At 34.6% G+C, this 21,709-nt stretch overlaps 1 protein-coding gene across 1 annotated transcript in view; it reads left to right on the top strand.

The window, feature by feature from the left end:
• The window catches only part of ABCA6 (ATP-binding cassette, sub-family A (ABC1), member 6), a 59,458-nt gene continuing 37,749 nt past the window's right edge, over window positions 1-21,709 (top strand). The window contains exons 1-10 of the mRNA XM_011933533.1: window positions 1-254; window positions 1,251-1,391; window positions 2,693-2,897; window positions 3,947-4,105; window positions 5,434-5,537; window positions 6,306-6,532; window positions 10,424-10,565; window positions 11,370-11,555; window positions 15,145-15,292; window positions 16,782-16,950. Of these exons, the coding sequence (XP_011788923.1) occupies window positions 1,296-1,391; window positions 2,693-2,897; window positions 3,947-4,105; window positions 5,434-5,537; window positions 6,306-6,532; window positions 10,424-10,565; window positions 11,370-11,555; window positions 15,145-15,292; window positions 16,782-16,950 (1,436 nt within the window). The 5' untranslated portion in view covers window positions 1-254; window positions 1,251-1,295. The remainder of the gene's footprint in view (window positions 255-1,250; window positions 1,392-2,692; window positions 2,898-3,946; window positions 4,106-5,433; window positions 5,538-6,305; window positions 6,533-10,423; window positions 10,566-11,369; window positions 11,556-15,144; window positions 15,293-16,781; window positions 16,951-21,709) is intronic.

Here is a 21,709-nt window from a genome sequence, read left to right as displayed (position 1 = left end):
GGAACAGTCATCTCCTCGCAGAATAATTGGCTTAGGGAGAAAGAGACACAGAAAACAAAACAAGTTCATCATGTACAGCTTGGTCTGGCTACACCCCTTTTCCAGAAACCAGGCTGTGTAAGAGCTGCTGGAGTAGGCACCCATTTAAAGAAAAAATGAAGAAGCAGCAATAAAGAAGTTGTAATCATTACCTAGACAAACAGAGAACTGGGTTTGACAGTGTTTCTAGAGTGCTTTTTATTATTTTCCTGACAGTAAGTAAAGTTCTATTTTGTTGTGCTATGCCAAATATGTGGGTGGACACTGCTAAAATCAATCTGTTTTTCAGATGTTTCCCAATTCTTATGTGTTTTATGTTAAAGATCTAAGACTAAATTTTTCTGCTTTTTCCCAACCACTTTTTATTGGGTAGATTGTCACAGTAAGACATAGAAAAATGGAAAAAATTTGCTTCTGTGCTAGAGAATTATCTGAATATTTTGATGTAAAAATATGAAAGAATTTCATTTTGAGGTTACAGAAACTAAACAAATTATTTGTGTTTCTTTATTTGCAAACCTTTGGGCAAAATTACTTTCCCATGTGATTTCTTTTTGTTTCTTTTAAAACTAATTTTGTAGTTTCCTGAGTTATTCAGGGACTTCTGAGTTCAGCAAATTGAGAGAAATTGCTTTATTCTTCCTGTATCTCAGAACCAAGTTTCAAGTAGTTTGAGCCTGGATTATGGTTTACAACGTAACTCTTTTGATAAAAGTTGATTCAATCTGAAGGTAAAATTACAAGAAAACACTTTATTGAGGTTGTATCTAGTGTTTATTTATTATTCAGACAAATTTAAGTAATCAGACTTTTGGTGTTAATTTGATTAGCTCTGAGATTTCTGTTTAAATGTAAAGAACAAGAAACTGCTATTAACAGGATGAAATTAATTTAATTACTCTATTCATGTACTTAAAGTTCCCTTATACAAGGCTAAAAATGTGAAATCATCTTATAGGTTCTGAACTTGAATTACAGCTTTTCCATTTCAGTTCTCCAATTTATTGCAAAATTGTGATAATAATCACTCTGTCTTCCCACCATCACCCACTCCCCTAAAAAGCTTAAGGTGAAATATTTGAGGTGAAATTTTACAGTCATAAATTATGGAAATAGTATTTTAAATTTATGTTTACACTTTTTAAAGGTAGTAAATATTTTCCTCAACAGTATGATCAAGGGTTTCCTTATTACACTTATTTTTTTTCTAGGTTGTATTCCACCATGATTACTTTCTCCTTCAGTGAATAGGCTAAATGAATATGAAACAGAAAAGTGTGTATCAGCAAACTAAAGCACTTCTGTGCAAGAATTTTCTTAAGAAATGGAGGATGAAAAGAGAGAGCTTACTGGTATGTTTAAAAATTTGTCTCTTTCCACAGTTAGCACTCTTACAGTGTTTCAATACCTATTGATTCTCTTATGTTCTCTTTTGACTAGCAAATGGGATTTATTGATTTTACAGTTCTCTCTAGTTATGTTTGTTGAGTTGAGAGACTCACCAGTCTCTGAAGAATAACATAAAATTATTAAAGACTAAGAGAATTACTCATATAAAAAGAGATTAAGTGAACATTTAATTATATGGTAAATTACAGCAACTGCTAGAGCTACTACCAAATGTCATACACTTACAGCCAAGAAGTACAAAAAAAAATGTTGCCAGGAGAAATGGAGACATTTTAATTCTGTGGATTTATTTTCAAGGACATGTATTTTCTACACAAAGATTGTTTTTAAGAATTATGATCAACTAACACCACTGATAGTGAGTTTGCATCAAGCAGATGGGCTAATCATAGACGACTAGCCGAAATCTCAGTGGCTTAACACAGCAAATGTTTATTTTTAACTCCTCACGGTCTAATGAAAGTTGAGAGTGGAAGTAAAGTAGGTTGGGTGGGTGAAGAAATCTCCACACAATCATTCAGGCACCTAGGCTTCATCTAGGGCCTCCACCACCATCCTGGACCTTGAAGACCTCTCGAGGATCCTCTGCATTCAGTCAGAAGATCAGGAAACAGTGGGACCAAGACAGTGAGAATATAGAAATTTGTATATGTCCATGAACCAGACCTGGAAATGGTACATATAACTTTTGCCCACATCCTGTGGGCCAGGAAATCATTTGGTTCCACTTAATTTCAGTAGGCTGAGAATGTAGTCTAGCATAGTGCCAAAGAGGTAATGATGATTGACACTGGTGAACAGCAATAGTAGCAGCCTCCACCAGCCAGTTCCTTTTCACATTCTTTAGTTTACAATACAAGGATATGACAACTGGCAAAAATATTGCTATTTGCCAACATAAACTCTATCTAGGATACTCCATGTCTTATAAATTCTATAGTCAGCTGTCCATGCATATAGACATTGTTATCCTGTTATTTACTCCATTAGTTTCTATGAGGGCTTCTGCAGGAATTCATGATTTAATGTAAAAGTTTTGTTCTAGTATTAGAGAATGATAAATGTGGCTACTGTCTTAGTATTTATCTTTCATTTGATTCTCCATGCTCAGAGGCTTGGAGAGCAGAGAGAACATAACTGTATAGCACAATTGGAATTTGTTTTCAACAGTGTTTGGTATTGACTGAGATCTTTAAGTGAATGCAACCTTAATTCCTTATTTTTCTTTTTTTGTGCATTACAGGAATGGGGACTCTCAATACTTCTAGGACTGTGTATTGCTCTGTTTTCCAGTTCCATGAGAAATGTCCAGTTTCCTGGAATGGCTCCTCAGAATCTGGGAAGGGTAGATAAATTTAATAGCTCTTCTTTAAAGGTTGTGTATACACCAATATCTAATTTAACCCGGCAGATAATGAATAAAACAGCACTTGCTCCTCTTTTGAAAGGTAGGTGTACTCATGGCAAAAAAAGAATTACTGATAGAAGTGTATATACTATTGATAAGTTGTCAACACATTAATTTGAAGTTACAGTCATATGTTATGCTAATAACTTAAGTATTAAAATAGCGTACAAATCTGGTTAGATTATTGCTTTCTCTCACAACAATTAGTCTTTGAAATATTTTCAGCTTGATGGGAGTCCAGTTTAGGGAGGTCCATATTTCTATTGGAATATAACTAAACCCAGATTTATACTTTTAGATTTGCAGGATAGTATCTAGAAGGAATATAGTCATTGAAAATTGTGTGTGTTTTTAACATGTCATACAATGATTAAGATTTGTATCTCAGGAGAAAAACATCTAAATAAATAAAATAGGTCATGGTTATTGAACAATATTTCATAACTTTGAAAAGTAGAAATGAATAATCTGATGATTATTCTGTTCTGAATGTAGTACAATCAGTAAACATCTTTAAAAGTCTTTATTCTAAATGAGATCATTATGTTGTAACCAAAATAAGCAAAATGCATATTTTATTCATGGGCAAATTGGGTGCAGTTTGGCTATTTACTCTTTAATCCTCCATTCCTGACAAGTGAAATTCCTGGCTATTGAAAGTAGAGTCACTTTTTAAAAATCTTGTTTTCTGCAGAAGGCAAAGGTCACGTAAATTGTCTTTGCTTCAGTAAATCTGAAATAAGGAACCCCTGACTGTATAGTAACTACAACAATTACTTCTGTTTTTGTACTCTGATTCTGTTATGCATACTTAATCTGGCACAATGTTTTTGTATGTACCTAAAACTTGCCCTGATACTTGTCATTATGAAAAGAAAACATGTAATTCTTATGCATGTCTTCTGATTGTAGAATCTAAACCATTAAAAGAAAATTTCCCCCCTCGCAGTTGGGTTCAAGTTTGATTTAAATGGAAAATGATTTTAATTTAAGTCTAATGAAATTATATGGGGAAACAGCTGAATATCACATTATGTTGTAGCAAAACTCTGTTACAATTTCTGTCTATTTTTACCTTGTAATTCACAGGAACAAGTGTCATTGGGGCACCAAATAAAACATACATGAATGAAATACTTCTGGAAAACTTTCCATATGCTATGGGAATCATCTTTAATGAAACTTTCTCTTATAAGTTAGTATTTTTCCAGGGATATAATGTTCCACTTTGGAAAGAAGATTTCTCAGGTGACTTTCCATATCAAATATCATTATGGCATTTTTCATGTTTTCTGCATAAAGAACAGGTGAGGGTGGGCAACAGAGATGCTTTCAATGATACATGAGAAAATAAAGAAAGCCCATTTCATTACTGAACTTATTTCAAGGTCAGTTGTATGTTCCTGCTACAGGATGACTGCAAAAATTGTAGAGTCATCCAACATATATGTTTTGAGCACGCAGATGCATGTGTCAAAGGGCGCATGAGTAACCAAGACTGACAGGCCCCAGCCTCAGGTGAGATTCCAGTTTAGCAGCAAAGACAGACATTGAACAAGTACAAGAAAAAGTGTTTCATGGGCACTCAGGCCAGGGGTTCCTAATAGTGGGATTAGAGAAATCTTACCTGGGGAAATGATGTTTAAAGGGAGACCAGAATATATAGCAGGTGTGAGGTGCTAGCAGCATTGTGTTTCAGATAGAACAAAGGTAATTGTGAAGGCCCTGAGGTGAGAAAGGACATCTGTTCCTATATCTGGAAGAAGAGCAGTATAAGTGAACAAGGAACATGAAAAGGAATGTAATGGGAGAGTGAAGCTGAAGTCATTCAAGTGCTACCTCCTGTGGCATCTTGTAAATCTAGGCAAGGAATAGCCACCGAAGTCATTTAATCAGGGCAAAAATGTAATTTGGTTTCCAAGATTAGGGGAGCACTCCGGATATAGCCCAGAGAATAGATTGCCGAGAGGCTCTGGAGAATGTCAAGAAACAAGGAGTCCATTATGGCTGGAGCAGAGTGTTTGCTTTCATCTCCTTTTTATTTTCTAAGACTTTCTAAGCAGGCTGTGGTCTGCAAGAATAAAATTGCCTTATTAAAAACTTTCATTTATTTTCTTCCTTTTTCTGTGTGGTTAACAGTCTACTGGTGAGCCAGGCATGGTGGCTCATGCCTGTAATCCCAGCACTTTGAGAGGCCAAGGTGCGTGGATCACCTGAGATCAGGAGTTCGAGACAAGCCTGGCCAACATGGTGAAACCCCGTCTCTACTAAAAATACAAAAATTAGCTAGCAATGTGGCCTGTGCCTATATTCCCAGCTACTCGTTGGGCTGAGGTAGGAGAATCACATGAACCCAGGAGATGGAGGTTGCAGTGAGCTGAGATCACACCACTGCACTCCAGCCTGGGCAACAGAGTGAGATTTCATCTCAAAAACAAAAACAAAAACAAAACACCACCACCAAAAAAGTTTACTGGTAGAGTCTCCTCTAGATTGTTTTCTTTCCAATACTTGTTTCATATTCTCCAACTGCCCTCATCCCGTAATGTTGGCTGTGCTTTTCTTTGTGCTTACAGCTCATTGCTGGGATGGATATGGTGAGTTTTCATGTAAATTGACCAAATACTGGAATAGAGGATTTGTGGCTTTACAAACAGCTATTAATACTGCCATTATAGAAGTAAGTGCTTGATTGAAAAATTCTACTAACTAATATCAATTACTTCCAGAGACCTCAAGATTTTGATGAAAGATAATTGTCTTAGTCCGTTTGTACTGCTACAACAAAATACTTGAGATTGGGTAATTTGTAAAGGACAGAAATTTATTTCTGGAGGCTGAGAAGTGCAAGATCAAGGTGTTGGCAGGCTGAAAGACTGGTGAAGGTCCATTCCTCATAGATAGCACTGTCTAAGTGTCCTCATGTGATGGAATAACAGAGAGCAAAACCTGCCTCAGCTAGTTCCCTCTAGCCTTTTACAAGGCACTAATCCATTCATGAGGGCTACACCCTCATGACCCAACCACTACCCCAAAGGCCCTCCCTCCTAATACCATCACAATGAGAATTAAGTTTCAACAAGAATTTAGGAGGGGCCACTTTCAAACCATAGCAATGATACATAATCAGATTTTCCTGTGGTTATATAATGAAGTAGATATTCAGACCAAGGAAGACATTGCATATCTATTTGAAAACTTTAAAGCTAATGTTTCTGGTTTTAAAACTAATTTTGAAGTGGTTGTAGAGTCACAGGAGGCTGCAAATACAATGTACAGGGAAGTCCATGTAGCCTTCATCCAATTGCCTTTACTGGGAACATCTTGCATAACTACAATACAGTAAGAAAAATTGGAGAACTGACATTAGTAAAATACACAGAGCTTACTCATAGTTCACCAGTTTCTATCTTTTAAATAATAATTATGTTTGTTTAAACTACTTTAGATCACAACCAATCACCTTGTGATGGAGGAGTTGATGTCAGTCACTGCTATAACTATGAAGACGTTACCTTTCATAACTAAAAATCTTCTTCACAATGAGATATTTATTTTATTCTTCTTGCTTCATTTCTCCCCACTTGTGTATTTTATATCGCTCAATGTAACAAAAGAGAGAAAAAAGTCTAAGAATTTGATGAAAATGATGGGTCTCCAAGATTCAGCATTCTGGTGAGTGACTAATTCAAGTAGCACAAATTAATAAACAGGAAAATTAAGAAGCAGTGAAAAAGTGTTATTGTTGCAGAGCATCATGGTTTAAACTTGATGCATTGGCTACTTTTTCTTTTGTTCTGAGTTTTTTATTTAGTCTGTTAAATTTTGCCATGCAAAATAGTGCTTATAATGTGCTGAGCACTTTTTCTGTGCCATGAATGTGTTAAGCCAACCTTGACAGAGAGGAACTGTCATTCATTTTATAAGCAAGGAAAATGAAGTTCAAAGAGAATAAGAGAATTGCCCAATGTGAGAGGAAGGGTAAGTGCTGGAGCTGAGACTCCAACCCAAGTGTCCTGAATGCAACTTGTTTGCTCGCGTGGCCTCCTTACAGTTAACAGTTGATTTCTCCAGATTTTCTCATGTTGAAGAGAGTGTAATCCTATAATCCTATAAAAGTTGACTTGTGTACAGGGGTTTGGCCACAAGGCATAGATTTTTTTGGAGCAAGTAAATGCTATATGTTGGAATTAAATAAGAGAGCTCACACAATATACCTAGGACATACAACACAAAGGCTGGCATGTAAGAAGGCCTTAGTAAGGGCATTTGCTTTATATATTGATATTTATATCTTGCCCCCAATCCACATATAATTTAAAGTGATTTTGAAATAATGAGTGTGCGTACACATATATATGTGCTATATGTACATATTTACATACATTACATATGTATATATACATGAGCAGGTGTACACATACATACACATATGTACACACACACTCATGTATGCATGTAGGTAGACAGATATGTATTTGTATTATAATAAAGACAAATAATTAGGAGTAGAAATAAAGACCTAGCAAATAGGCCAGGCACACTGGCTCACACCTGTAATCCTAGCACTTTGGGAGGCCCAGGCAGGTGGATCACCTAAGGTCAGGAGTTCAAGACCAGCATGACCGACATGGTGAAACCCCATCTCTACTAAAAATACAAAAATAAGCTGGGTGTGGTGGCGTGTGCCAGTAATCCCAGCTAAGAGGCTGAAGGAGGCTGGGAGGCTGAGGCAGGAGAATTGCTGAAACCTGGGAGGCAGAGGTTGCAGTGAGCTGAGATCACACCACTGCACTCCAGCCTGGGCGACAGAGTGAGACTCCATCTCAAAAAAAAAAAAAAGAAGGACCTAGCAAGTAATCAGCAAGTAAGGTTAGCAGATAGGAATGCAAATCATACAAGCTCTAAGCTTCCAAAAGGCTTTTGCAATACTATCAGTGACAAAATTCATACTGTCTGCCTAGAGAAAGTAAAAAAGGAAAAATAATTTTTTAATTTTACCCCAAAAGAAATATAACATTTGTTATATTAAATCCTGGGAGTTTTTTTCTATCTACTCCCCGTATCAAGCAAATACTCTTTATGGTTTTGGAACTACCTGGAATGGATGAGAAATTATGAATTGAACAATTCCTTGTGAGCCACATGTTACCTGAAATGAAACTATGGTCCAGTAAATTTTTAATTTTCTATAAAATATATTTAATTAATGGAGAGAATCTTAATTCTAATATACATAAATTGTAAGATAGAAAAAGAGGAACCTGTGTTTTCAAATAAAAAAGAGAGAAGGAGAAGTTTTTGCAGTGGAACTTCGGGAAATACAAAATAATGTACATAGAGCCTCCCATGGAGTCAGGAGGGAACCTCTGTAAAAGGGACCTGCTTTCTGTCCAGGGCATATCCTATGGGACAGTGTCCCTGCAGTCACCTGAGACCAGGCAGGCATGAGTCAACTCTATATTAAAGTCAGAAAGGTATGGGACATTTAGGTGTGAATTCATTCTCAGGATAAGTGATTCTTAGTAAGTATGCGACCTAAAAACTTAGCAAAATAAATTCGTATATGCATCCTTAAAATTAAGAAGAAAAAAGATTCTGAAATGTTTCTACTAAGTGCAGGGTATCTAGTGGAAATAAACTTTATGACAAGTTCTTTTTACTAATGTAATACATGTGAAATGTAATCAGTATTTATTCTTTAAGTATAATGCCTGAATTGCTTTGTTTTTAGCAAGATGGTTTTTATACACTTATTATTCCACTCCACCCCTGCAAGTGGTTCCTTTTTCTAAGTACTGGCAATTTCTAGGTAATTCCTTTCATTTGTAATTTTCATATCCTGTGGTTTTTCAATTCCTACCTAAAGTAGTTCCCTTCTGGATTCAGGAAGTGGGCTTTACAGAATGTGATATGTTTTTTTAAAATGCTGATGTTTCTAACACAGGCTTAATCATTGTAATGGCGTGAAATTTAAAGAGAAGTCAAGTAACCAGTAAATCCAGTGTAAGCATGTTCTATTGGGACATGTTGATGCAAAGTCCTGATTTTAATACTTGTGCTATATGCTTCAGCTATTGAATTCTCATTTTATTGGTCAATGTTAAGTAGAGGAAAGGTCTCTTGACAGAGATAAGGCCTACATCTTCATGAACTTTGTTACCAATTTATTTTGTGACCTTAGATAAATCCCTTAACTAATAATAGGGATTGCAGTTTCCTCATTTGTAAAATGAGACATTTGGGCTAAAACACACTATAGTCTTATTAGATCTAAGATTGAATACTCTTTCTTAATAATCACTTCATAAAAATGTCAACACTAGCACCTCTAAGGCAAAACCATGCAAATATTTAAGGGTGCAGCATACTTTATACAAATTTAAGTGAAGAAATCATAAATAGGAATAGGGAGAATAGAATGGGCTTAGTAGAGTTGTGAAATTTCGATTTTCTACTACGAAAGAGACTGGAGGTGCTGCCTGCTGAGATTCTCATGGACAGTCAAATTATCAACTTCCCCAGTGTTTTTAGAGGTACTTGATTGATCAGAGGCTTTTAAGTTGCTTACAATTCTACAATTAGGATGGTATGGCAATATCTAACAAAGCTGAAGTTACAAAATGCTTTGAAACACTCTTGTACATTTTTCTCAAAAAAGACAAGTACGAGAATGTTCTTGGCGTTGTAATAAAAAAAATGGAAACAACCTAAAATTCCATGGGCAGCAGAATTTTGGGTCATATTCTCATAATGAAATATTATACAGCAGTGTATAATATTGTTAATGCTGATTGATAAAGACAGCTTGCAGAAGAATACATACATATGATATTGTTGATACTGTTTAATACAATAGTCATACTATTTATATACAACACATGCACACAGAGCTGTTGCCCAACATGTAGGTACAAACAAGGCACAAGGGCCCAGCTGTGCTTACAAGTAGCTTAATTAATTTTGTCTTTTTTTTTTGAGATGGAGTCACTCTGTCGCCCAGGCTGAAGTGCAGTGGCGTGATCTCGGCTCACTGCAACCTCGGCTTCCCAGGTTCGAGCGACTCTCCTGCCTCAGCTTCCAGCGACTCTCCTGCCTCAGCTTCCTGAGTAGCTGGTACTACAGGCATGCACCACTACACCCGGCTACATTTTTTTGTATTTTCAGTAGAGATGGGTTTCACCATGTTGATCAGGCTGGTCTGGAACTCTTGACCTCAAATGATCCACCTGCCTTGGCCTCCCAAAGTGCTGGGATTACAAGCATGAGCCACCGTGCCTAGCCTTGGCATCCTTTTTTATTGGTTGGTGCCTGTAGCAGTGTTCAGTATATATCATCTCTGTGTGCATATGTGGTAAAGGCAATGAAAATGCATGGCAATTATAAAGAAGGAGAATTGCGAATGAAAAAGGATATGCAATGAGCTTCTGCTGTAGGATTAACAGTGTAGTTATTAATCTAGAAGGTAGAAGGGTAGTCATACATTGTTCTTTAGATGCTTTTGTTTATATTAACTATTTTGTAAATAAGTTAATATAATTTATATAACTTTTTGTTTCTATTTAGGCTCTCCTGGGGTTTAATCTATGCTGGCTTCATCTTTATTATTTCCATATTCATTACAATTATCATAACATTCACCAACATTATAGTCATGACTGGCTTCATGGTCATATTTATACTCTTTTTCTTATATGGCTTATCTTTGGTAAGTTCATACATTTATTACCACTTTCTCTGCTTTATATCTTCGCTATATGTAGCTAATATTAATGCCCTAGTAGGTTATTGCAATCACTACTTTCATGTCCATTGTGTGTGCATGTGTGTGTCCTTGTGTGTACTCGAGATAGTTTCTATGGAGTGAAAAAATTATGTAATCCAAATAAAATTTGACTTGCCTTTTGCATGAAGGTCTGAACTAATGAAATGATGTATCAAAAAGGAAAAACAATGCTGACTCTAAAATATCAAAGGCTTTTCTGTATGATTATTGAGGTTATTTTTTAGGGGTGGACCCCATTTTTTTTCCCTTAAGGGTGCCCCTCACATGGTAGCTGATCACCATATCTCTTCTCCCTCTAATATTCTGTCTCATGCTCACTTTTCATTTCACTCCCCTCTCCCTTCTCTGAACAAGGTCCTCTAATTTCCACCTACCAGGATGTTTTCTGCAGAAAGTATGTAGATGCTCCTTCCTACATTAATTTAGCTTCATTACATTAATTTAGACCCAAGTCTGCATTTCTACCCTATCCTCAGCTCTTATTCCAGCTTTTCCCCCACCCTTTCCTCAGCAACAAAAGCCCTGCATTTGAGTAGGACAAATAAGGATCCTCTTTCAAAAGAAGTTGAGGAAAGAACAGACTCATTATACCTTAATATTTTCACCACTTTCTCACTGATAAATACTTATGTTATGACATAAAAATCCTTATTTGATTGGGCTGCCAATGATTCTCAGTGAGTTAAATATATTTTATAGCAGTTGAACGTCTTCTCTCTCCTGCAGGTAGCTTTGGTGTTCCTGATGAGTGTGTTGTTAAAGAAAGCTGTCCTTACCAATTTGGTTGTGTTTCTCCTTACCCTCTTTTGGGGATGTCTGGGGTTCACTGTATTTTATGAACAACTTCCTTCATCTCTGGAGTGGATTTTGAGTATTTGTAGCCCTTTTGCCTTTACTGCTGGAATGACTCAGGTAAGAGCCTAGTTAATTGGTTTATTACTGAAATGTCAAAAGAAGTAGATAACTTCATACCCTGTAGGATCAGCACTATTCAAACTAAGAACTTTTATTCTAAGCAATTTTTCTAAAATTAAACTTTAAAATGTTATTATTACATTGTAGAAAAAAGTCACCTTACAAAGAAACTTAAATTTAAAAAATCCTCCAGATTTCACCTCTCAGATATATTTTCATTTTGAAGTGTTTTCTTCTAGGTTTTATTCCTATATACAAATACTTACTTTTATTACTATTCATTTAACATAATGAAAATATCTGCTAGTTTATTAAAATTTTTATATGAACCTACTTTTATTGTATAAACTATGAATATGAAAAACTTTCCAAACACAAATATAGTTTAATAGATAATTAAAAAGTAAATCAAAGTATCCATGAACTAGATCAAGGAATAGAATGTCGCCACCAGTCACAAACCCCTCGGAACACTCCTTCATAAAGGTAAAAATTTTATGATATTGACTTCTTTACTTTTCATTACCACCTAAGTATGTATTCCTAAATAAAATTTTTGGTTTTGCATATTTTAAACTTCATAGGAGTGATGTTGCACAAAGTGTATTTTTGAAAATCTCTCGTTTCATTCAACATAACGTTTTTCGGTGGCAGCAGAGTTTTTGTGTAGCTATAGTGTAGTGTTATGTAGCATCCTATTGTGTTAATATACTATCAATTTTCTTATCAATAGATTATGATAATTTTTAGTTTTTGAGCATTTTTAATAAAGCTGCTACAAACATTCTAGTACACATTTCCTACTGAATATGGACATTCCATTCTGTTCATTATGTTAATATAACAAACAGAATAGTGGGGCTGAGAGTATACAAATATTAATCTTAGTAGTTACCACCAAATATTTTTCCAAAGTGGTTGCATCAATTTAGTTTTACATCAACAGTGTTTCAGAATTCCAGTTTTTCTAACACTTCACCGGGATTTAGTATTGTCAATCTTTCACATTTTAGTCATTCTGATGGTTATGCAATGATACATCATTGTAGTGTTAATTTGCATTTTCCCAGTTATTGATGACATTGAATGCCTTTGTATATGCTTAGTGGATTACGAATTTTCTTTTTTATAAATTACCTATCCAGGTCTTTGACCCATCTTTTCCTCTGAGTTTTCTGTCTTCTCCTGATTGCTTTTTAAGGATTCCTTATACATGTTGAACATCCGACATTTTTCTGTTATTTGTTGCTAGCTTTTGTCCTCTCTTAATGGTACCTGTGATGAACAGAGATATGTAATTTTGATAAAGTCCAATTTTTCAAGTTTCTCTTTCATGTAGAATGCTTTTTTAAAATCAATTTAAGGAATCATTGCCTACACCAAGTTTACAAATATATTTTCTGGCTGTTTTTCTAGAATATTGACTGGTTCAGCTTTTACATTAAGATATAAAATCCATTTCAATATAACTTTTGTGTGTGTATAGGTAGAGACAATATTAATTTTGCTACACAAATATCCAATTTCTCCAGCTCAATTTATCAACTAGACTATCCTTTCCCTGAATGAATTACAATCTTTCTTTTATTATAACTCAACCAATCATGTATTGGCCAAAATGCCTATCCTTGCACTGTGGCCACATTGTCTTAATTGTTTTGCTTTATCATATGTCTTGTTATTTGGCAGTAACAGTTTTACCTCTTTAATCTCTTTCTCAAGAGAGCCTTGTCTATTCTAATTTCTTTGCAATGATGTAAATTCTAGAATTAGCTTATCAAGTTACATAATCACACACTTAGATGCCCATGCAAAGCTATTAAGAGTGTGATGCAGTTGAATTTTTTGATCAGTTTGAAGAAAATTGTCATCTTTTTTTCAGCCATGAACATAATCTATCTTTGCATTCATTTAAGTGATCCTCAATTTTCTTTAATAATTATCTTATTTTTAGTTTTATTTTTATTTTGAGACAGGATCTTGCCCTGTCACCCAGGCTGGAGTGTACGAAGACAGCTCACTGCAGCCTCAAACTCCTGGGCTTAAGTGATCTTCCCACCTCAGCCTCGCAAGTAGCTAGGACTATAGCCATACACCAGCACACCTGGCTAATTTTTTATTTTTGTAGAGAGTTGGTCTCACTGTGTCGCTCAGGCTAATCTCAACCTCCTGGGTTCAAAAAAGCGATCCTCCCAACTCAGCCTACCAAAGTGCTGGGATTACAGGTGTGATCCATGCACCTGGCCTGTTTTAGTTTTCACTGTAGAGGTCTTACACGTTTTTATTTGATTCGTTCCAATGCTTTTGATATTTTTCATACTATTATAAATAGCATCTATGTTTAAATTCTTATTTTTAAACATTTGTTGTTAATGTAGAGAGATGCAACTGATTTCTGTACGTTGGTGTTATATCCAGCATTCTTGTTATATTCTCTTATTAAACCCAATATTTTTCTGAGTTTTATACTGGAATTATATATAATCATGTTGTCTTCAAATAATGATGGCTTATATTTTTCCCATCGCAATCCTTATGCTTTCTATTTCTTTTTCCTACTTTCCTGCACAGGTCCGGACCTCTAGTACAATAATGAATAGAAATACAGGCAAAATAAAAGCTTTCAACGTTGTGCCATTAAATATGATGCTTATTGTTGGTCTTGGTACATGTAATTCATCAGCTTAAGGAAGATTCACCTTCTTAGTTTGTGAAGATATTTTCTTTATTATGAATAGATATAATATTGTACCAAATTGTTTTTCTGTGTCTATTATATTGATCACATTATTTTCCTATTTAATCTGTTTTATGTTGAATTACATTGATTGATTTTCAAATGTTGACCCAATTTTGGATTCCTAGAATAAATTCAACTTTATCATGAAAATGTTAACATTTTAACATAGACTGAGAAGCTGTATAGTGTGCAGGGTAAGGAACTGGACTTAGGAGTAGACTTTCTCTGTTCTAATTTCACTTTGCCACTTTTGGCTACTCAACTTTGCTGTGCCTTAGTTTTATCATATGTAAAATGCAGGTTAAAATCTTACTATTTTTATAAGCTTTATTGCTTATCTGATAGAGTTTTAAGGAAGATTAAATGGGATAATATATAAAACACTTAGAACAGTGCCTAGAACATAGTTGCTGTTATTATATAGCAAAATTCTAAATACAAACTTTTATTTGAAATAATAACTGGAAAAGGAGGTAAGTTCTCTTTTTATCTAATTAGAGGCTTCCAAGAATTTATTATATTCTTTCCAACATTTGTATTTCCTTTGTTGCCCAGAATAGATATTTGTAATATTGCAATGATTTTATCAAAACAAACAAATGAATTATAATTTAAATTCTTATACTTAGAACATTGTTTTTATTAAATACATATTTATTTCTAATTATTTTTCACTGTAAAATAGAAATATTTTGACCAATACCTTTATTTCCTTATTTATATATTTGACTAGTAACTACTAAGTGCCTCTTGAAAAAGCTAGTTAATAAATTAATACTTTTTGCTGCTATGCCAAGCTATTTATTTATTTATTTTAAACATTTATTTTTATTTTTTGAATCTTAGATTATCAAACTGGATTATAACTTGAATGGTGTAATTTTTCCTGACCCTTCAGGAGACTCATATACAATGATAGCAACTTTTTCCATATTGCTTTTGGATGGTTTCATCTACTTGCTATTGGCATTATACTTTGACAAAATTTTACCCTGTAAGTAATAGTGAGTTTTTCTCTGACCTCTATAGTTATTAATTACATTGAATATATTTTTTAAGATTATATAGACTTTAAAAATGAATATTAAATATTTCCCATTTCAAACTAATAAGTTCATTATTTCTACTTCATAGTTTTTAATGGTCTAATGAAATTTTTATGTAAAAACAATTCTTCTTATGACTTTACTATAACAATATATTATAATTATATGACAACAATAATTATAATACATCTTATAATCATGTGGTAATTAAATAATGTTAGGTATTCATGGATCCCTGAAAGTGTTTTGAAAGGGTCATGTTAGGACTTGTGTCAGAACAAGATAAAATAAATTAGTTCTTATGGTGGTTTGGCTGGTGGGAGGCCATTATACTGTGGAAGTGCTTTCTCATGAATATTTGTTCAGCATCATTCTCAAAATGTTTTATATATTGTTCATATTTGCAGAACTATATTGATTACCCTGTTAGATTATCTTGCAAACAACCAAAAATTTCACGTAAGCCCAGAATTTTTTCACACATTCTAGAATCAGAAAGTTTTTTTTCTGGCACAATCTTCTTGTTTATCCTCTTATTTTATACCTTCCTTCCACTATTTAAGGTTGTCTTATAGGTTTTCTCTGTATTTACTTGTACATATTCCTGTCTTTCTGTGACTTCTGGTTGATATGTGAAGGCCCTTAATAATAAATTCAACCTCATTTTTTAAACTGGAAAAAATATATTTAAAATATCACTATAAATGTATTCTAAACAAATACAGTTTCTCCATGTATTCATGCCTAAGCAGAAATATATAGATTTCAATATTATGTTCAATTATGTTGCTGCGGTCAAATTATTTAAGTTCACAAACATGTCTACAATTATTTTTATGTACTATGCTAAGGCTTTGTGTTTTCCCAAATATTTGGTTTCATTCATTCACCTAAATACCTTTTAGACCATATTAAAAAATTTTTAATAAATATATTTATTGGGTGATACAAATCTGTCTCTCATGAGTCTATTATCAAGGATAATGCAACCCATTGTTAAGAATGGAAAAAAAGGAGATATAATGGGTTTCCTTATTGGGAGTCCTTTTCTACAGATGTAGACAACAGAGGCTCTAAGATCTGTACTAATGTCTTGATCAGGGAAAAGCTGGAGTCCAACTCAGCTGGTCATATACCTAATATTTTACTTGAACCTCACTTTCCTATTGACTTTCTTTTTTTTTAGATCACATTTTATTTATACTTTGTTGAAAGCTGTATTATATTGTTTAACTTTTGCAATATGTTATTTCCTTTGAATTCTCATTGTTTACTTCGTTATCAAGTTTTCTTCTTAATAATAAATAGGGTTTTAGAAGAAAAAAGTGTCTCTATGATGCTTAAAACTTCAAGGCATTCTGCATTGTTGTGAGCAAGGCTTCTTTGCTCATTGTTTTACTATTACTGATCCTATTTTATTGCCTCTTGGTTACTTAGATGGAGATGAGCGCCATTATTCTCCATTATTTTTCTTGAATTCATCATCTTGTTTCCAACACCAAGGGACTGATAAGAAGGTTATTGAGAAAGAAATTGATGCTGAGCATCCCTCTGATGATTATTTTGAACCAGTAGCTCCTGAATTCCAAGGAAAAGAAGCCATCAGGTAATCACACTTATAATTAATACTAATACATGAGCACAAAGCTAAAGAATTATTAACCAAGAGCATCAGGGTGAGCTTGAGGCAAAATATTGAAGGAGAAGATATTTGTTTTTGTCAATGTTACTTTGAATTGCTCCATTTCCATCACCATCAATTTCTTCTGTTACTTGAAAGGAAAATTCTCCTTGATTATCAGCTCCATATCATATTATCCACCCACACTTCATCTTGTCCCCCTTTCTGCCTCTTTCTCTTGTGTCTACCTCTCTTTTATGCTTGCTCCTTTCATTCTGTGAACCCCTCTCTCCGTGATTTCATCTGGGTTTATACGGTAAGTTGGAAGAAGTAAGAAATTCTGAATCAGAAATTCTTAGATCCTAATACTCTCGTCTCTCATTTGATGTGTAATCTCAGAAAAATGAGTAAATTTTATGAGTCTTAGTGTCTTCTATGAAACAAGATTAATATTGACTTTGTAAGGTTGTTATGAGATTTAGCATATAACAGAATTGTATGAGGAACAGTTAGAATATCTGTTTTTAGCCAGGGATTCTAACTCAGCAGTTTTGGGATTGAACCCAAGTATCATGGATTTCAAAACAGCTTTGTAGATTTTTCTACAAAGTTTGGTACAAAGTTAATGAATCAGAGCTTTAAATAGCAATCGTTTATTTATTAACAGGTGTTTACTTAGTGCTGACTATGTACCTGACTTGCACATAATTCGCACAAAAAACTTATGAGGCAGGTATCTTTATTTTCCCCATTTTGAAAATACAAAAAGTGAAGTAATGACAGCTTAAGCCTTTTACCCAATATCACACAACTCACAAGTGGAGAACTGGAATTGTAATCCACATAGTCTGGCTCTACAGTCTATGCTCTTAACATACTATTGAGATGTCAGGAGGCAAAAGAAAATGAATAAATAACAGAACCATAGCTAGGAAGTGAAATCTTTCCAAGACAAAGAGGCCTAACCCATATACCTAGGCTTCCTCCGTCTAGTTCTTAACCAGTTTTCTATTTAAGTTTTCTGAGTAGGGCAACAGCCATTCCTCTGCTTTAGCTAGGAGTATACCAGCTCTATAGAAAATATCCATCCAAATGAGAAAGGCCAAGTGAGGAATAATTCTGTAAAACTCAGTTCCAGTGTCATCAATCCTTCTTTACCAGTTGAGGGCACAAAATCATATTGTATTATATTATTATTCAAATTATAGTAATTCTCAGATCCAATCTTCTAACAAAACCTTTTACTTACAGAGACCTCAAAATTTTCTTTGTTCTTCTACTGCTGCCTAGTGGCCTAGGAAAAAAAGTAAAATGTCCTCCACCCCCACCTTCTCCTGACTTCTCCCCTCTTCTCCCACACCCCCACTGTGCCTCCAAACCTAGCCAATGTATACAATGTTGACTAGGCATACCTGTCACTTGGTCTGGATTCTTAGCTCAGGTGGAGACCCGAGGCTACTGACAAACCAGGGAAAGAAAGTCATTTGATGCAAGTACTATTCACTAAAGCTTTTGGCTCCATTGTGGGGTACCTCACCCCAGATCCACACCAAAGCAAGAAAGTAGGCTTAGGCGGTCAATGTTGTAGCTCTTTAATGACAAGGTGGTACACACTCACTGACTGTTAAAGCAGGTCTGGGTCTGCAAGGCAGTCTAAAACTGCCTTTCGACCATCCAACAGTAGATGCAGTTTCCAGTCCACAAGTTTTATCTCTTCTTTCTTCACAGTGATCATTTCTTAGTAGCATCATTACTCTTCCCCACCTCTAGACAATGTCAAATCTTTTCCAATCAGTTCCAACATGTGAATTCTATTTTGTATGAATATAAAAGGCACTAAGGCATTGATTTTTTTCTTCCTATGTGGTCTGCTTTATATAAAAATGAACTCTTCTCCTTTATATACAAACGCTTTATATACAAAGGAACTTTTCCCCTAAGATACGTAGAGCTTACAGGATATGTAACCTTTAAGCTCTATGTATCAGGGATATGGATGAAAGCTTGTAGAATTCTAACCAGAATCATGATTCTGGATTTGTAAAAATATACAGTTTTTATTCACAACTGGTTCTTCCTTATTAATCACCCCCAAGTCACACTTTCTCTGGGGGCAACTGTGTGCACATATGTGCATTCCTGTAACTATAGACCATTCAGGCAATATTCCCAGAACACAGGTAGGATGTCTGCCTGCCCCAAATGTAAATGTCTGATTTCATGTCTAAAATCTGGAAACACCAGCTCCTCCTAAATGGAATTTTCTTTATTAAAACAAAACATTAAAGTTTCACTGCAACAGGGATTCCATTTTACAAAGAAATGCTGAAATAAAATGGCTGGTGAGACTCATCACCTTTTAACTTTGCTTAATTAATTCATTCAACAAACATATTGCTGCTGGGTTCTTTACTAATCTTTAGGGCTGCAAAGATGAACAATAAACTGTCTTTCAAGGAGCACACAGCCTAGGGAAGAAGATAAATAGGTACATGAAATTCAATGTGATAAATGTAGGGATAGAGATATTAACTACTGTTATTTAGTCAGTAGAAGTGTTAACTGCCCAAGTTTAGGGAAATCGAAGAAGAGAACATCTATTTTTCTTTTAAATAGTTAAAAATTACTGAATAAATTTAGGCTTTTAAAGCTGACATATTCACCATCCAGGTTGAACAGATATAAACATTATTGTCATATTAAACAGATATAAACATTATTGTCATATTTGCTTTGTATTTTTGATAGATATATTATATGTTTATTTAAAGTCCCTTTTGATCTCTTTAAAATATTTTCTCCCTCCTTCATCGGGATTGACCTTTATAATGGATTTGGTGTTCCCACTTTCCATTCATATATTTACATATTGTACCATACACTTATAGCCCTAAACAATATGTGATATAGATATATGTGATATAACTCTGTGTGTTTTTATCTCCTATAATCTATAAATAGTATCAGACTGTACTTAAGTTTCTACATATTGCTTGTACACTCAGCATTTTGCTTTTTGGGATCTATTCATAGTGATAACTATGGGCTAATGCATTGATTTTAATTTTTATATAAAAATATTCCAAGATATGAGTCTACCATTTTTATTTATCTTTTCTTACATTAAAGAATATTCTGGTTGTTTCTAATTTTTTGCTCTGACAAATGATGTTGCAATGAACATTCTTTTAAGAATAAGACAGATAAAAAGGTTCATTTGTGCATATGTACATATGTGTGTGTGAGTGCATGTGCATATGTACATGTGTATGACACACCCAGCAGAAAAGACAAAAAGCGCTAAACTTTGTGCAGGATATAAATGGTGGTTTGGTGATCCTGACACATAAAACATAAGGCTGAGGATGCCGAAAGATGTCACTGTACAGACCATGAGTGGCTGCTTCATGTGGTACAAAGTAGCCTTGACTTTCCCTTTGAGGCTGATGAGGAACATTGAGGAGTAAATAAAATGGATTTTAAAATATCAATTTTTAAAATGGACCCAAGACTTGAACTGTTTTAGAGTTAAATTTTACAAAAATGATACCAGGTTGGATAAGTGATGAATCTGAGTGAGAATCAAGAAGAGAGCAGTTGAATGTCCATGCTGCCAAGTAAGATCCAGTGTGATGGGGGAGTGGGTTTAGGTGACAATGCAATGAAGTCTGTTCTGGATATGCAGTTTTAGAGCAGTTAATTCCCAAACTTGGCTTCACATTAGACTCATTTGGAAGAACATTTAAAACATCCCAATCCTCAGCCTTTACTGCTATGAAAAACTCATCACCCCAGATCAATTAATGTGAATCTTTTTTCTGTGAACTCTGCAGAGAAGTAATTAACGTGAATATAATATGAATCTCTGAGGGTTGTTTGCAGGCATCAGTTCCCTTTGGAATTCTAATTTGTATTCACAATTGACAACCACTGATTAAGAGCAGTGTGTGTGTGTGTATGTATGTATGTGTGTGTGAGAGAGAGGGAGACAGAGAGAGACTCTCTATCCAGCAAACTATTAGATATGTGAGTCTAAAGATCAATGAAAAGGGTGGGGTCAATATTAGGTTGATGCTAAAACAAAAAATCCAATGAGAAAACTTCTGGAGAGAGTCTCGAATGAGAAGATCCATCATATACATGGAGAACCCTGTGGAACATCAAGCTGACGTGTCTGATGAAGGAAGAGGACTTTATTAGGAAACAGAAAAGGAACATTTAGAAAAATAAGAAGCAAAGCAATTAAGTCACCACTAACAAAGAGATAGTCATCAACAGTGACATACATAATCCAGTATGTAAGAATGGAAAAGTATTTGTTGTATTTTATAATTAGGAGGTCACTAACGATTTCATTATGAAGTGGTTCACTGGAGTGGTGAGTTCAGAAATCAGAGTGCAATTGAAGAGGAATTAAAGGTCAGGAAATGAAAATGGCAAGTTTATTTTGAGAATTTTGTACAATACAGGGAGGAGAGAAATCAAATTATGTCCAAAGTAGAGCTGAGTTCAAAGACGAGCTATTAGGGAGGACTGTAAAAGATGCAGGTGCCAGAGTGTCTGACTAATAAACTAATAAGCAAGACGTGGAGAGGATGCAGGATGCCAGTTCAAGGCCCCAAGTAAATGAGCTGATCTTGAACAGGAGGAAGAACCAACTATTCTAAAACTCGAGGAAGAAAGTGAGGATAATTACACAGCATTCTACTTTTCTAGACAAAATACTAGTAGTTTAATTGTAACT

This window comes from Colobus angolensis, unplaced genomic scaffold (genome assembly GCF_000951035.1).
Source record: "Colobus angolensis palliatus isolate OR3802 unplaced genomic scaffold, Cang.pa_1.0 Scaffold1, whole genome shotgun sequence".
Lineage (NCBI taxonomy): Eukaryota > Metazoa > Chordata > Mammalia > Primates > Cercopithecidae > Colobus > Colobus angolensis.
Note: the sequence above shows the minus strand (reverse complement) of the source record. Positions and strands in the feature narration are given on the sequence as shown.